General features: G+C 40.8%; 1 protein-coding gene across 1 annotated transcript; it reads right to left on the reverse strand.

Moving 5' to 3' along the window:
- Nucleotides 1-1,990: 1,990 nt before the first annotated feature.
- Nucleotides 1,991-6,339, reverse strand: LOC147619272 (uncharacterized). Its single transcript, XM_086772932.1, has 4 exons — nt 5,964-6,339; nt 5,476-5,747; nt 3,134-3,354; nt 1,991-2,595 (listed from the first exon to the last, which is right to left on the reverse strand). The coding sequence occupies exons 1-4, from the start codon at nt 6,109-6,111 to the stop codon at nt 2,223-2,225; spliced, it is 1,014 nt and encodes a 337-aa protein (XP_086629058.1). The 5' UTR covers nt 6,112-6,339; the 3' UTR covers nt 1,991-2,222.
- Nucleotides 6,340-18,484: the final 12,145 nt, after the last annotated feature.

Here is an 18,484-nt window from a genome sequence, read left to right on the forward strand (position 1 = left end):
TGTGTCTAGCCTCACACCTTTTTGCATAGGATCAGTGTGGGCTCACATCCCCTACATGAGACCTAGTTTGGTCTAGTTTTTTATGATTTTGGTGATCTTTTGGACTTGACCGGGTGCAATTAATGGTCCTAATTCTAATTAATAGTTATGTAACTAATTAAGTGCTTTTAAGCTACCAATTCTAATAATACATGAAATTTTTTAATTTCTTTTTAGATAGCTTAGCATGCTTCTAAGTTACAAATTCTAATAATGATGAAAATTTATGAAATGCATGAATAAATATTGACTATCCCACTTTAACTCAACCTATTGGAACGGAATGCTCATGTTTTCAAAGTGGTTTCCACTTCTAATCACAATTGCTAAGCTAATGCTCAAAGTAATAAAATCTAAGCCTCTTGGGCTCTAATTTCATGAAACCACCAAAGAACCAGTGTTTTACCCTACCAATAGATGAAAATAGAATGCTCTAATACAAATAAACTCCAAAAGAAGAATAAAAAGCAACAAACAAACACATCCAATGGCTCCACAACTGTATATATTTTGAAGTGCGATCTCCTAATCAACATCATACAATATTGGGTAATCCGAATAGCTTAGAATGGACTGATATAAATGGAGCTAAGTCCTAGGCTAATCTCCGACAAAGGCACCAAATATGTTCAAGTGAAGATCTTACCTTAGCCTTGCAGAAGCATTTGTCGTTGGATCTTGCCTTCGAGCTACAAATGCAACTTCCCATTGTGGATGCGCTAGCTTGTCCATCACGTCCTTACTCTGTTTATCACACCAAAAGGCTTCTTTTGCCAAAGGGGTGAAGGGAGAGTTGTCAATACTTAGATGGAGGCAAGAGATGGTCCTCGCAATGGTTCTCTCTCACAAAAGTAGAGGGAAGAAGAAGAAGCTATTGCAAGAAGAAAACCTATTATCAATCCTATCCCCACCATCAATCAAGCAAGATTCAATAGCATACAAGTAAGCAAGAAGAGAGAAGAGGATAGCTCACAAGTAAACTATTGCAATGGAATGATTATGTCTTGCTTATTGTAAAAAACAACTTATATTTGAGTAGCTAGTTTTCACACTAGGCTTGCCAAACTTACAAAAGATCCAACCTTTATTACTAGTCTAAAATAACTATGTATACTAGGTTTGTAGACTTTCTCTATTTGACATTAAGCCCATGGTAAGGTTACTTTATATGTTCTAGCACGGCCTTACAAAAGTTAAGTGCTTGTTCGCACAGGCAAGATGACACAAAGCACCTTACAATAGGTTAGGCAACCAAAACCATGTTAACCAATAGAAGGTTAACATTTGGGATGATTGTGTAGCTCTCTCAATAGCCAACTCTCTTGGCCCATGGAACATCAACCTATGCCCATGCCAACTATGTGTGTAGAGGTTAAAAGAGCACTAGGTTTTGAGCATGGTGCTTTTACTCACCTACTTACAATCTCATTGAGGTCTTTAGAAATGACAACCTTAGTCTCTCTTGGCATGTTGCTTATTCCAACTCACACAATACTATGAAATCCTATCCTCTCAAATTCACCTTTCTCCCAAAGGGATGTGCCCAACTTTGAAAGGGGAGAGAGGAGGCTCATTGACCATGTAGAAAGGAGGACCAAATGGTTGAAGGGTATTGGGAAGTCTACTATTGTGCTATCTTGATGCCAATATTGTCTCTGAGAAATGTTATATTATGATAGATCCAAATGAGAATAGATAATTACATCTCAATAACCTTTTCCCCCAAGTATTTAGTTACCTTCATGTTCCTTTCTTGCATTTAGTGATGCCTTGAGCCATTTAACTTTTTATATCTTGTTGTGTACACCTTTTAATAAATAAAACCCCAGAACGTTGTTTTGAGGCCAATTAATCAATTTTTGTTTCTTGAAATGCAATTTACAATGTCCAAAGCTTATTTATTTTTTATTCAACCTTACTTCATTTTGGAGGGTAGGCTAAAGTTCCAGCAGAGTATGCGTTAATTAATCAAAATAATCTCCCATGGTTGAGAACATAGAGTTAAGATAAAAACAAATATTTTTCAAAGCACTGCCTTGGATATGTATTTCAAGCCACACAACATTCATGCCCACAACATGGATCTAAAACTTGAAAGGGAAAAAGACAGTACCGTCCACTGCAAAAGATTTGTGGCCTTAAACCTTAGTAGTGTAGATCCTTGAACTAGTAAATCAAACTAATCATGGAGCCCCTTTCTTTTGCTTAAGCAAGGATCTATTTGATTCTTCATCTTTGTTGGTTTCCCTGTGTTCCTTCTCTCCAAAAAGAGTTGCTAATATCTCAACTGGAGCTTTTGGATCAAAGCAAAACCAAGAAAAGTGGCCATGATTGTGAAGTGTGTGTAGATCTACCACCTCTGGAATGGCCTTGTGCACACTTTTCTGTAGCCTAAATGGAACAATGGTATCCACATCCCCTTGCCACAGATGGATTCTTTTCCCTTTGAATTCTCTGCGTATGTCTTGCAAATCAAAGTCCCAACCCTTGTTAAGGAGCTCATAGTCTTTAGCAAGCCCAAAGCCTTTGTTCCTTTTCAGCGATTCTTCGCGATCCCTGCACCTCGAAAAATCAACTGTTGTGAGTAAAAAATCAAAAGATAGATGAACCTTTACCTATCTCACATCAGGGTTAAGCTTCAATAGATCCATTTGAAAGATAATCAATAAATTAGGTGATTATAACAAGAGGATGCAGACCTGGCTTTGCTGAGAGAGAGAGAGGGAAAAGCTTTTTTACGTCGTAGGAACAATCCCAAGAGACCGATATCAATCTATCCGACGGGAAGTGAGAGAGAGAAGAAGAAGAAAGAAAGAAAAAGAAGAAGAGAGAGAAAAGGTGAACAAGTGTAGGAGAGACTATAGGCCTCCTATAGCTTTCTCTTAAATACATAATCAATGAAAGCTCCAAGATACTAAAAGATAAATAGACACAAAGATAGAAAGAGATGGGCAATTTTTCCCTACAATTAGGCTTACTGGCTAGTGGATCTCAATCATAGTATGTAGCACCACTTTTATCTGACCAATATGAGATTTTATTGTGATCAAACTTACACTAAGGCCTACCCAAAAGTTGTGAGACTGAGCCAAACCTGAGAAAGAAGGCTGCTGATCCTGGCCTTTCCATGCATTCTCGGTCTGGTGGGGAGAGGCCAGTTGAGATGTTTGTGGAAGGATTCAGAAGCGCGTTGCTCAGAAACTGCGTGTAGAGGTGGACCATGGGGAAGGGGGCAGTCTTGCAAAATGCAGACGTGAGACGATCTGCCACAGAGTAAGAATCAACTATTGCCCTTTGGTCCTCTTTGGGTATGCTCTGCCACACAACCCAAACATATCAGAAACCATCAAATTTTTAACTAGTTTAAAAAAGTGGTGATGATGGAGTGTTAAGGGCACTCTAGTATTACTCTACAAAAACCCAGCTTAAAGGCAATGCTCCAATCAAAAAGGTGCACCCACAGCACTCAAACATGCTAGAATTCAGTGTGCCTTTGAAGTGGACCTTAGGTGTTAACCTATCTCCCCTCCAGGTATCTCCCCTCCAGGCTTGGACCTAAGAAACAGCACTTAGGGGGTTTACACACTTGGACCTAGAAACAGCACTTAGGGGCTTTACACACTTCCCCATCCAGGAACACTTTGGAAAAAGTGGCCACTTCTCCGAAAATTGGAGGACACCTCCCCCGGCCCCAAGCTCGTGGATGAGGAGTCTCCCCCGCCCATCTTCGTGGACATGTGAATTTCACACTCAGATGCTGGCATCTTGGGCTCATATGTGTTAAGGCCCTTATGAGCCCTAAGTTTGCTGTTCCAATATTAAAATAGGTCACCACCACCATGGCACTCCCCAATTTTCAAAATAGAACAGCATCTCAAGTGCTCTTCCCATGGTCACATTGCAGCAACAAATTCAATATAGTCCATTTGACCGTTTGTACCACCTGCCAAGGTCAGCAGCTGGAAGAGAGGCCAGTGGCCACCCTCTACCTAGATACCCTGCTACAATTGCATGTCAAATTTGGCATGTGGGCTTAAAGAACCAACTGACAAGACATCAGGCAGTGGTTCTATCCTTACACACTGCCACAAGTTCCATCTTGTTATATTATTGGGGGCAGGGGGGGGGCGGGGGGGGGCGCAGCCACAACCCCCCCCAAACCCCACATCATGTCCATTAAGGGATCCCTCCATTCAAGCCTCTTCTCATCTCTAGATTCTATAACAGGCCTGAGGATGGGTCCAAACCTGCTTGCCTGATTGAAATGGGGCCATAGGATGGGCAGGCATCTGTAACCATTCCTCTTTTATTGGGTTATGTGATGATAGTATCATTTTGACAAGTACTAGAGATTCCATTGGCTGCCATTGAATAGTTGTTGTGCCACCTTGCTTGTTGGTAATAGGTACCTCTAGGCTCTACATCTATGCCTTTAGACCGAATCAAGCGGCTTCCAAGAACTGCCCTGAGCCAGCACTAAAATTTGAAGGCTATTGCATCATAACCTTAAAGAGAAAGCCACCTTTTAAAAATGGGTTGGAGGCCCCTTAAGTATATCACATATTGAAGAGTAGGTTTCAAAGATGTAAAGTTCAAGGTCAAGGTCCTTTTAACCTTCAAATTCAAGCCCTACTTTTTTCCTTTTTTCACTTGAGTAGATCCTTCAATGGTTGCAATTTGGTATACCGTCATAAGGCCAAATGAATTTGAACTCACAAATAATTTTAAAAGAAAGAAGAGAATCACCAAAAACAAACATTTTAAAAAAAATTAAAAAATAAAAAGCTTAATAGAGAAACTCGAGAAAATAATAATAATAATAACTTGCAAAAATAGACAAATACATAACTAAATCACACACGCCCACATACATACAAACAAACTCTTTATTGGACCACAACAAAAGAATTTCTAGCAAACAAGCTAAATAAATTTTTAATAACTAATTAACAAAAACAAACTTTAAATGACTAACTCACTAAAACAAAACAAGTAAAGACAAGAATACAAAAAGTGCGAACTAGGTCCAACAAAGTCCATACTGATATCTTGGAAAGGATCTTCGGGAACTGGTAAAGGTTGTAGCAACCCTGCCTGTTTCGTACGAGGAACCTTCACTTTTTGGCATATCTGGCATGCTTGGACATGTTGATAGACATCCCATCTCATTTTAGACCAATAGAACGATCACTGCAACTTCTCAAGGAGGTTGCAATTTGGTACCTGCCCAGAGGAGGCTTGGTCTTCCTGCCCAAAGGCGTTACAATTTGTGGCCACAATACCAATGGGGTCTGCGGGGATTTAAACTTGGGGCCTCCCCTCCCCAAGTCACATGTCCACGCCGCGCCTGTTGGCAATTTAAGCACTTCTGCCCTCCCTTGGAATGGGATTGACATCTAACCAATGCCATAGGAAGAGGATCAAACAAAAGCTTACCTTCCACCAGAAGTTTCCAGCAGGGGAGGCCATGGCGATTCCGGCAAGCTGATCTGGTATGTATCTAGCAGCTCCCCAGCAGTAGGCCCCGCCCATGGAAAACCCAAGAAGCCATATCTTTTCTCCGAGATCGAGCTTGTCGATCATGTACTTTATGTCCTGGCTTGTAGACTTGAAGGTTTGTGAATAGTGGGGATCACTCTGTCCATAGCCTGGTCTGTCTATGGCAATCATCCTCAGCCCATACTTCTCTATGAGATCTTCAGATGCACCTGTGGTTAGGTTGCAAGATTAAAGTCAGAGAGCTTTTGCTGATAATTTACAGCCACAAATGATCCAAATGTGAAGCTTTTCTGTCAGGAAAAAAACCCTAGAATGTAGACTTGTACAAGAGAAAGGCTGGAATTCCAAAGCGCCAGTGCTCTAACCACTGAGCCTGGCCAAAATTGAGAGGGGTACTATAAAGGAGCTTTCATACAATTTGCAACCTGGCATTGCGATCCGGCGGGAGGACATGAGGCCGTGCAGCACCAGCAAGGTCTTTTGGGCGCTCTCCTTTGGGCAGCCCAGCTCTCTGTAGGCGATGCGCCGCCCATCCGGCAAACCCACGAACTGCAGTTGCTGGGCCAACTCCATGCTACGACCCTCTCAAGTCTGTGTGTGTGTGTGTGTGTGTGTGTGTGTGAGAGAGAGAGAGAGAGAGAGAGAGAGAGAGGAAAGAAGAGAGAAAGAGGAGGAGGAGGAGGAGGAGGAGGAGGAAGGATTGCAGCAGCAATAATGTGAGAGGATCTCTCTCTCTCTCTAGAGAGTGTGTGTGTGTGTGTGTGTGAGAGAGAGAGAGAAAGAGGGAGGAGGAGGAGGAGCAGGAGGAGCAGGAGGAAGCGCTGCAGAGCAGCAATAATAATGTGAGAGAATCTCTGTTATGACGCTTTGGGGCTGAAAAGAAGTCAAGTTGACTTTTCAAGTCCATGATTCCGACAGTCCGCCGGGTCGATAAATAAAACAATCAAATCTCGGGGCAAAATTCAAATCCTGTATGCAAAATTTAAATTAGAAATAAATTGCTTCCTTTCAAGCCTAGAATTTGAAGGGCACCCTTACTTTTTCTTTCTTTTGAAGGGCTTTTCTTTTAACTTGCTCTTTTTTATGAAGAGATTGGAAGGACATATAACTAAATTTTCCAAAACCTTTCCATTCTTTTGAAGGATAATTGTATTTTTGCCCTTCCTCTGAAGGTTTTGACCCCTTTGGAAGGGTATTGTAACCCTTGAAACAAAGGTTATATTTGTATAGGATTTGTCCCCTATATTTTTTCAAACAAAACAAAGGTTGCATGCTTGTATAGGACTTGTGCACTATAGTTTTTACTTACATGTGTTTTAACATCTTTGACAAAGAGTGAAAGCCCAAAGACAACCATAATGCATAAACCATAGGACAAAATCACATGGTACATGGAGAGAATTTTAGTTATAAACCAATTAAGCTATGCAATTTTTCAATAAAAACCACTTGAATTTCACTAGTTAGAAAATAATTAAAAATTTTAAGATGGCCTGCCATAAAAAGAAATGAAAAGAAAGAAAGTATCAATATTAATCTATGAAGAAAAGAAAGAGAAAGAGAAAGGGAAAGAAAGTAACTAAATAACCAAAGAGAGAGAGAAATGAAAATAAAGTAATTAAATAACTAAATGAAATAACGAAATGAAAAGAGAGAGAGAGAGAGAGAGAGAGAGAGAGAGAGATGGGACATTAATAACTGATAACCCTCAATAAATCCCCCTTCCTTACAATGATAAAATACCCTCGGGAGTTCCCCTAGAGGATAAATAATTGATAATCCTCAATAAATCCCCCTTCCTTGCAATGATAAAATACCCTCCAGAGTCCCCTATAGAAAAATATGAAACCAAACACTAAGGCCTTTGCCTATGGCGAGCCAAAAAGTTTGTTTATGACACCAATGCAAAGTTGCAAACTAGATGTACAACTGACCAATGCTCGGAAACATGAGAAAAAATGCTTCTTCTTTTTTTTTCCTTGAAGGGGGAGAAGGGGGAGAGGACAAAGGGGAGGGATGTGTGTGTGAGAGGGATATATATGTGTTTTGTGTGTGTGTGTGTGTGTGTGTGTGTCACACATGCAAGTCACACTGGTTTTTTACTATAAAAAAAGTGTCACACATGGAGTAAGAGTGAGAGAGAAAGAGAGAGATCATGGTGCTTAAGAGAGAGAGAGAGAGAAAGTGCCTACAAAAGACACGGATAGATCTACACTTTCTAAAGGACTAAAAGTCGATCACTCAAGAAAAAAGAATAATTAGAAACATCATGAAGTGACATGAAATCATACCATACCAAACAAGATCTTTTTGGATTTTTTTTCTCATTTCTTAAAATTTAATTAAGAAAATATTGGAATGCCAGGGCCTTGCTTTTCCACGAGGCTTTGGCTTTTAGCAAGCCTAAAATTTGAGGAGTGCTTAGTGACCTAGTTTTTCATTTGAAGGACTCGTGTTAAACCTTGCATTTCAATGTAAAGGCATTGGAAGGACATACTATTTATTTTTTCAAACTCATGCCTTGCTTTCAAAGAAAAATATTGTGAAGGGTAAACATCCCTTATAAAAGAAACTCTAAAATTCTAGGCACGGGTTATCTTAGAGCCTGCTCCCATGGACATAACTATGGCATGTTCATGTACCAAAGCGGAATTCCTCTAGTCGCTACTACTTTCTTGGTTTCCTTATACACAATGTCAACCACTTTCCATGTTAACATTGTTTTGTCCCACTTGACCTGCCATAACAAAGCACTTTGCCATCTTACCCACAAGTTGTAACAAAAGCCCATCCATCTTTTATGAGAGGCGTAGGACTTTGTAAAGCAGCGTTACCTTAAGCTCAATGCCAAATAGGGAAGTCCCAAACTTCATGTATATGCTTGCTTAAGGTTGAGACTATTTTAAGTTATGATCTGTGTAGCCTTCTCCCTCTCATTAGCATCTTCTCCAGTCACCTCTTTTGAGAGAGAATCACCGTAAAGGCTCTTCTCTCCTTGCCTACATCTAGGCAAAGAGAGCTCATCCCAGTTAGCTATGGAAGCATTCAGGTGTGACAATGGAGTGAGGACACGATGGTGTGGACAGGCTAGCGCACCCACATCGGTCGGGAAGTTACATTTGAGGTAAGACCAAATGGCACTTATTTCGGCAACTACTAAAGGCAAGCTCTTATCTTGAACATATTTGGTACCACCAATGGGGACTAACATAGGGCTTAGCTCCATTTTTTCATCCATTCCAAGTTGTTAAGATCACCCAATATTACCCAGTGTTGATTAGGAGGTCACACTTTGAAAAACATATAGTTTTAGAGCTTTGGATGTGCCCTTATTTCATTGGTAAATGCATGTTTTTGAAGCCAATAAGGTTTTGATTTTGTTGCATTAAATCAAGAAAAAAATCAACCTAAAACACTCAATCGATTTTACACAAACACAATTAAGAATCTTAATCACCCACATTCAAGTCTAAGAAACCATAAAGACTCCAAAAACCACTCCACACCACCCCTCAAGTTACAAGACGTGAGCCTTTAGTCCCATGAAAAAAAAAAAGGATGTGTCGAGCTAACGTGAGCCTAGAGATATGAGCCGTGAGTCTACAAGTAAGTGAACCTAAACCAACCTATTAAAAACTTCCTTAAAGACTTATAAGGACACACCTACCCATGTCCTATAAAGATTTTCCTATCATCATACATTTTGTGTACCAACAACAACAAATTTCATGGAAAAGTCTTGACCTTTGTAATTATTAGAGCATTTAGGTAGTACAACTATTGAATTGTCATCATAAGCTCAAAGTTCTATGTACCACTTAGAATCCGTGCCTAAGTAAACCTATTTCATAAAAAGAAAATCCTAAATTGCTATGAGCCCAACGAGGCGTACATCGTAAGCCAACAAAACATGATCCCACAAGACATGAGCCAACATGCGTAAGACGTGAGCCAACATGCGTGAGTCCACCACCATACGTGTAAGGAGCCCACAAATGTGAGTCTATATGCATGATGTGAGTCTAGCTCACGAGACCCACATGGGCCTCTTTCATATAAAAAGGTTTGAGTCTAGCTATTATGAACTAATATGCATGAGCCCATAGATGTGAGCCCATAAATGTGACGTGAGCTTATTTTTTAAAAAAAAAGCTTAAACTTTAAAAAAAAATATAACTTGGACAGAATACATGACCCCCACTTTAGGAAGCATAGGAGGGCTGATCCACCAAAGAGAAACCCTTTAATAGGAACTGGATCTAGGGAAAATAGTGTAGCAAATCATCCCTCTTCAAACCCACCTAGCCTTCGGTCCCATTAAAATGACCAACACTCTAGAGTGCTTTGCTAACAAGGTAAGACTCCTTTGGTCTACCTCAAGCGATTATGTATATCATGTTATGTATGTCACACAACCTACTTGGGATGAGACCCGTTTCGGCACTAAGTGGGGGGGTGTTGAAATATGTGGTGCCCAATGTGATGTGGGTGCCTATGCTCAATGTCAATGTCATGTGATGTTCATGTTGATGCCATATGTGATGGTATATGTGATGTCAGATGTAATGTCGATGTATGTGTATGTCTAATCATGTTGTATTTATGTTATTTTATGTGTATGTTGATGTTGAGTAGCAACCTTAGGATCTAGGATATTATGTATGGTCATTTGTATGTGAGAATAATGTGTATGGGTCAATGAATGTGGGAAGACAAAGGTCATGTGTAGCATTTATGTGGATGTAAGTTGCATGTGGACTAGCGGTGAATCTTATCTTTTGGGATATGTATTTAAGACCCCATGTGGATGGAAAATGTAGCATTGTATGCCATTCTCAATAATTCAAGTCATGATTATGTCATTAGCACCTCTCCCTTCCTTAATAATAGTAAGTAGTGTTAATTGCTTTCATTAACCATGGCATTCCTCATGTTTGAACCACCATAGCTACCACTTAGCTCTCTCTTGCACATAATTATGATTTGCAACAAAGTACACACACAATGAAAGTGGAAGTACCACCTCTTAACCAATCAACAAGCATACATAATGCAAGCAAGAATACTACATCCTAAAGGAGCCCATTGTGGAAGTTTCTTCACCACACCAAACCAAGTTCCATTTCCTCTATTCAGATAAGAAACGAGGGATGCAGATGAAGGTAAAGAACCAATTACAGAACCCAAGTGTTCTCAAGGTAATCACATGTGTCTTTAGCCACCACAGGCCCAACCTCAGAGCCCATGGCAAGCATATACTATGTATACTAACGCCATTAGAAACCGCAAGGCCCAACCCATGGGGCAAGAAACTCTAAAGATAGAGTCATAGGGTTTTGTATGAACATCTTCTTACATTCCACTACCACATGAATATGTAGAAGACATGCTAAGGATGGTATTTGAAATGGGAAGGGGGGTTACCATGAATATAGCACCTAGAGGCCTAGAATTATGGGCAAGACTAAGCCAATCCACATCTCAAGAATGATGACCAAATTTGATGGAATTGGAGATCCCATTCACTGCCTAGGGAAATTTAATCAAGCTTGCAAAACCATGGAAAGGATTCATCACCAAGATCTATTCATTTGTACTTTACCTCTCTAGTTAGTGGTTTAGTGTGTGAAATCTATCATCAAAACCATACAAGCATGGAGTGCCTGTTACTAAGGCTAAGAGATAACAATAGTATTGTGCTCTTTGCCAGTGCCATGGAAACCATGACATGCCTCATTATTATTTGCACCACAACCCGTGTAGTAGACAAGATAGGGTTCGAAAACTTGGCCGAGGCTGTCCAATAATGCAAGGTGAACACAAGATTATGTGCCAAGTTTCTCACATCTTACTAGTAGGGCACAAAAGGGGCTTAGTAATAGGAGCAAGCTCTCTTCTCCCCTACATCTTTTCATGGTATCAGAGCCTGGTTTTCATGCTAAGGGCTGATCAACAAGAGAAGCACAAGAAACGATACAAGGGTAAGAGCTTCATCTACTTTTCCCCCTTTGTGTTGGCTACTATACCCTTGTTGGGAGCTCTTCGGGAGGCACCGACAAACCAACTCCGATTGAGGAGCTTTCTTCGTAGGAGGAGAGCTACATGGCAACTTTAGCATCCTTTGGATAAAAATTTTCAGGCCAAAAATGCATTTTTGGGGGCGTCTCGCCCTTTGTTTTTCAGTTCGCGTTCACGAGCACTATGGGTAAGTTTTGATTCTCAACAAAACTCTGTTTTTGGAACTGCAGGAAGAGTGATTGGTTGTGCAGACACTATATGTGCTGCAAAGAGGTCTCAAAGTTGCCATTGGGTGTATGTATGCAAAGTAAGGTCACTAGTTGTGACAGTTTGGGTGTAGTATAGTACCGCTACACAGAATACAATAGCTTGTATTTGTGCAGGTCAAAGCAAGAGTGCTGTTGGTGGTAAATTTGTGTTGTAGAAAAGATGTCGAATGATGGAATAAATCAGATTGTTGTAGACAAGCTTGACAAGAACAACTTCCATGCTTGGAGGTTTAGATTGACAAATTTCCTGATAGGAAAAAGTTACTAGGACTATATTGAAGGTGAACATGAGGAGGCACCGGAGATACCAGAGATTAATCCAACTGCTGCTGTGCAGATATAGAAGAGTTCAAAGATTGGAATCAAGGAGCAAGGAAAGTCATGTATTGGCTTTCTATCAGTATACAAGACACTATGATTGGGCATATACAAGATGCCAAGTCACCTGAAAAGGCATGGGACACCTTGGTGAAGCTGTATGAAACCAACACCAAGGTACGAAAAATTCAGTTGAAGAATGAGCTTCATACTGTGGAAAAGACGAATATGTCTGTGAATGATTATGCTTTGAAGATCAAGGGCATTGTCAAATCCCTTGCATCAATTAGTGTTTTTATTGATGATGATGATAAGGTGGAAGTTTGTCTACGTGGTCTCGGGCCACAATACAAGGCATTCAAGACGTCTATTCAGACTCGAGAGAACATTCCCAACTTCACAAATTCGGTGTCACTGCTGATCATTGAAGAGAAGAACTTGGGTGAAGATCAACAGTCTTCACAAAACAGAAACAGTTCAAAGCATCAAACCTTCTACACAAGTGTAGGTAGAGGATGAGGTAGAGGTCATGGACATGGCCAAGGTGGTGGCCGAACAGGTAATCAAAATTATGGTCAGCAGCACCAACAGTCCCAAGATTCACAACAACAACATACAAGTGGAAGAGGCCAGTTTAGAGGCAGGGAGAGTCAACGAGGTCGTGGTGATTGGCAAAGGCAGCATAATGATACACGAGGCTGTTTTTACTGTGGTAAGCCTGGGCATGTGCAAGCAAATTGCTATAAGAAGCAAAGTGACATGCAAAATGGAAAAGTGCAGCAAAACAACTATGCATCCTCTAGCAGAAATAATGAGGATAATGAAAGGTTGTTTGTTATGCAACATGTGGTTAATGCTGTGTCTGGAAATGATGTATCAGCATGTAAGGATGATGTATGGTATGTTGATTTAGGTGCTTTGAACCACATGACAATTCATGGTGAGTGGTTCAAGGAAATGAAGAGTCTTGAAAGACCAGGTTTTGTTGAAATAGGGGATGACACTTCTCATCCGATTGCCCATGTTGGAGATGTGCCATTGTCTATGCAGGATGGTAAAGTGAAGTATCTTGGAGATGTACTTCATGTTCCAAACATTACAAAGAATCTGGTTTCTGTTGGCCAGATGATTTAGCAGGGTTTGTAGGTTCGGTTCAACCCTAATGGATGTTATGTAGAAGACTTTAAAGATAAGTGTAGGCTGGTTGCAAAAGGCAACAGAGTGGGCAGAATGTTTACATTGAATGTAAATATGCCTGAAGTGAGTGCTGCAATGTTTGCAAATGGTTCAAGAGTTGTTGCAGATACATGCATTTTGCATAAGAGAATTGGGCATGTCAATGTGCAAAGAATGAAGTCTATGCAGACTAAAGAAATTGTGACAGGGCTGCCTAAGTTTAAAGTTGACGGTATGTAGAAAGTTCGTGAAGCATGTCAATTTTGAAAGCAAACAAAACATGTATTTCCACATGACGAAATGTGAGCAGGAGTGTGTTAAATGTTGTGCATTCATATGTATGGGGTCCCGCGAGACTATGTCTATGGGTGGCTGCAGGTACTATATAACATTCATTGATGATCACACGAGGAAAGTGTGGGTGTACTTCATGAAGGAGAAGAGTGAAGTGTTCACTTATTTTCAGAATTTCAGAGTTATGGCTGAAAACAGACAAGAAAGCATGTGAAGTGTCTAAGGTCAGATGGAGGGGGAGAATACTTCTCCAATGAGTTCTCTGAATTCTTGCAAAAGAATGGCATTCAGAGATAATTTACATGTAGATACACTCCGCAACAAAATAGAGTTGCTGAGCGAAAAAATAGGCACATTGTAGAGATAGCACAAGCAATGATGTGGCTGAGAAGAATATGCCACATAGATATTGGGCTGAGGCTGTGTCTATAGCAGTTTATATCATGAACAGGACTCCTACTACTACAGCCATACATGATGTAACGCTAGAGGAGAGGTTTACTAGAAAGAAGCATGATTTGTCTCACTTGAAAGTTTTTGGATGTATTGCATATGTGCATGTGCTAGATGAGTTACGTACCAAGCTGGATACAAAAGCAGAAAAATATGTGTTTATTGGGTATTCCCTTGAGCAAAAGGGATATAGATGTTATAATCCTACTACACGTGAATTGAGGGTAAGAAGGGATGTTGTATTTAATGAGATGAGTAGCTAGTATGCTACTAAAAAGGATGCTGTTGGGGCTGATGTAAGTGGAAATGTGGTGCACAAAATGCAAGTCAGCAATCACAATCATTGAGTGGACCAGGAGAGTCCTCATCCAGTGGTTCTGTTGATAGACCAAAGCAGGTACAAGACTAGATTGGTAGCCAAAGGATATGCACAAACACATGGGATTGACTATGAGGAGACATTTGCCCCAGTTGCAAAGATGGCAACTGTAAGAGTTGTGATTGCAGTGGGGCTGCAGCTAAAGGCTGGTTTTTACAGTAAATGGATGTCAAAAATGCGTTCTTGTATGGTGACTTGCAAGAAGAGGTGTATATGGATCATACAAGTCACCCCAGAGTATGTGTGTAAGCTTCGTAAGGCTTTGTATGGGCTGAAGCAAGCTCCACGAGCATGGCATGACAAGATTGCTTAGTATCTTGTCACTATTGGTTTTCATATGGCAGATGCAGATCACTCCTTGTATGTGCGCAAGAGTGATAAGGGTATTGTGATCATCACCATATATGTAGATGATCTTATTGTTGGGGTTCACAACTTGTAAGAGACTATGAAAAGTCTTCTCAAAAGGAAGTTTAAGATAAAGGATTTGGGAGATCTACGCTACTTTTTGGGAATTGAGGTCATTCACACTCCTGAGGGTATTTGGCTGTCTCACAGCGACAGTATGCATTAGACATGTCCAAGTATAGGATGGCTGATTGTAAACCAATCTCGGTGCCATTAGATCAAAATGGCAAGCTTAGTGTGGATGCAGGTTATGTGTTGGAGGATCCCACTATGTACAGGAAGATTGTGGGGAGTTTGATCTATATGACGATCAGCATGCCAGATTTGAGCTACTCTGTTGGCTTAGAGAGCCAGTTTATGTAGGTTGTTCCGTGCAAACCACATCTTGATAGTGTGCGATGCACACTTCGGTATTTGAGGGCCACTGCTGTTGATTATGCCTTGTTTTATGCAGCAGGTGTACCATTGGAGCTATATGGGTACACAGATGCAGATTGGGTAGGTAGCATCTCAGACGACAGGAGATCTACTCGTGGATTTATGTTTTCATTGGGTAGTGTTGCTGTGATATGGGTACACAGATGCAGATTGGGTAGGTAGCATCTCAGACGACAGGAGATCTACTCGTGGATTTATGTTTTCATTGGGTAGTGTTGCTATGATATGGAGCAGCAAGAAGCATCCCATAGTTGCCTTGTCAAGCGCACAGAGGCAAAGTATAGAGGAGCTGCAGTGGCAGGATGTGAGGTCTGATTTGGGGTTGCATGTGGAGAGAAAGATTATCAAATATTATGACAATCTTAGCAGCATACATTTGGCTAGGAACCCACTTTTTCATGCACGGACAAAACACATTGAGGTGCATTACCATTTCATCAAAGAGAAAGGCTTGGGAGGCAACATAGACTTAGCCTACGTCAGCACACAGGATCAAGTCGCTGACATCTTCATGAAGGCCTTGGGAGCTGAGAAGCTCCACAGATTTCGAGATATGCTTGGAGTTCATGAGCTGGAGTTGAGCTTGAGGGGGAGTGTTGAGATGTCAAGCTCAACATGAGCTGACACTCACGAGACACCTGCATGACTGTTCGACATTTATATCACTTGCGAGTTTGGTAGCTGGCACACGGACATATCTTTGCTAGAGCTGGAGTTCATGAGCTGGAGTTGAGCTTGAGGGGAAGTGTTGAGATGTCAAGCTCAACATGAGCTGACACTCACGAGACACCTGCATGACTGTTCGACATTTATATCACTTGCGAGTTTGGTAGCTGGCACGGACATATCTTTGCTAGAGATTCTACAACTGGAGTACATTGACTAGTCCACATCTACCCACTCCTCTTAGCGTGTTCACATTATGGACCGCTTGTATATACTCTATTATAAGTGTTAAAACACTTTATCTTCTTTGTTGTGTGAAGAAGTAGAAGAATTTTCAGCCTCTCACCGTGTGTGTTCTCTTCTAGGGTTTGTGTGAGTGTACGTGTGCTTGCAAGAGCTCAAGCCCTCTTCTCCCCTACATCTTTTCAGCCTTGGAGTGCCAGCTAGAAGAAAAAGACATAGAGCTCAAGCCAGAGAAGCTGAACTAAAAGCACACATGGCTGCATTATTCGAAGGGCAGGTGTGCAAGCCAAAGATATAAATGAAATTAGTTGGTGCCAATTATGACATACAGGTTAAAGTCCTTGAGGAAACACTGCAAGATCTGCAAATGGAATGGGTGACTATGTTAGCTAGCCACACCAACAAGTCATCTCACACCTCAATGAGTAGATAATGGATGCCCATGCATAGCACGTTTACAAGTAGAGATGGGAGTGCTTTAGAAGGAAAAAGATAGTCTCCTCCTCTAGACTTCCCAACTCTAAGATGCTGGATACCAAAGGGAGTTAGAAATAGCCCATGCTCTGCAAGTATAGATTACTGCACTTCAACAATAGCTGCATCTATAAAGGGAACCTGCTATGCCTGAAGAAGATGATACATATAGTAAGCTTGTGGATAGGGTAGCCCCACTAGTTGACCTTCCATTGGTTCCTTGGACCCATCATTAGACCTTCTCCCTCTTTTTTGCATCACTAACACTCTCTTTATGCTAATACAAGATTAACTTACCCAGGGGAACAAACCCAGGGGGATTTAGCTCTTATACAACAAAATACTACTTGCTACACTGATCCCACCATTATTATGGATGTTGCCATAGGGGGGCCTTGAACTCAACGAGGGTTAATCCATGGGAACAAACCCAGGGGGATTTAGCTCTTATACAGCAAAATACTACTCGCTACACTGATCCCACCATTATGGGGGGCCTTGAACTCAACAAACCCAGGGGGATTTAGCTCTTATACAGCAAAATACTACTCGCTACACTGATCCCACCATTATTATGGATGTTGTCATAGGGGGGCCTTGAACTCAACGAGGGTTAATCCATGTATATCTACCCCCTACACCCCATTGTGCTTATTTTTTAATTATGGCACCAGGTACAATTAATTCTACTAACTTAAGTGCAAGGAGGAGCAGCCTATAAAACTAATGATTTATCCCCAATTCTTTTATCGCTCCCCTTTCTAAAATTCAGGAACGTCTAAATTGGATGCTAATGCACAACTTGGTAGAAGCTTGGGACTCCCACCAACACCTTCTATTACATAATAATAAACTATATCATCCTTATGGTATTCTCTGCCTTTTTTATCTTATTTGTGCACACTTAAAAATTTATTATTAACATTAGTCTTGGACTTGGAACAAGTGCACATAGAGTATCCCACATTCCCCGAGGAAGAAGATTTGCATGCATTACATGATTTCTTTATCACAAAGAAACCACTGCCACCTTCCAATGAGGGGGATAGGGATAAAAGGAATGATGAAGAGGATAACACCTATCCAGTGTTTAGTCCTATAACCTTTTACTTGTCTACTATTTATGATAACAAAAATAAGGATGAAACTAACCCTCCATTAAATGAGAAAGATTTCCCAAACTCTTTCTTTGATTTTCCCACTAACACTCTCGCCCCTGAGACAAACCACTAGATAGCCAGCCAGACCAAGCCACATCCTACGCACCACAAACACGACACGAAGGATTCTACTATCGACCCCATGCTTGATCTCCTCACTCCTCCAGAGTATGAGAAAATCGTAATGAGTGGGAATCCACTTTTGAAACCTCATCTGATTTGGCAAGCTCTTATGACAATAACTTTGTTCAACCCCACCAATCCAATCATCCAAGCCAAAGCATATGCCATAGGGATCCAGCCATCAAATGTGCCGTACCCTTTAGTGGGTGACAGGCCAGATCCAAGAGAGCTAGGGGACATGGAGCAGTAAGAGTCCTTATGGTCCAATGTGGCTAAAGGCTTCCAGTTTGCCAACCTGTGGTTTTGGCAGACTTGCTCAAACTATGACTAGTCACATTCATGATCGTCCACACCTACAAGCGATGGCAGTTCAAGCATACAACATTAGATTCATGGAGTGACTATGAAGATAAAAGAAATTCTTTTATATTAAAAGAGTGATTTTCATCATAAATGATTTGTATGCATAAACATATACATAAAAGATTTTTTTTATATTAAAAGTGTGATTTTCATCATAAATAAAT

This window comes from Cibotium barometz, chromosome 33 (genome assembly GCF_041138505.1).
Source record: "Cibotium barometz isolate CiBa-2024 chromosome 33, ASM4113850v1, whole genome shotgun sequence".
Lineage (NCBI taxonomy): Eukaryota > Viridiplantae > Streptophyta > Polypodiopsida > Cyatheales > Cibotiaceae > Cibotium > Cibotium barometz.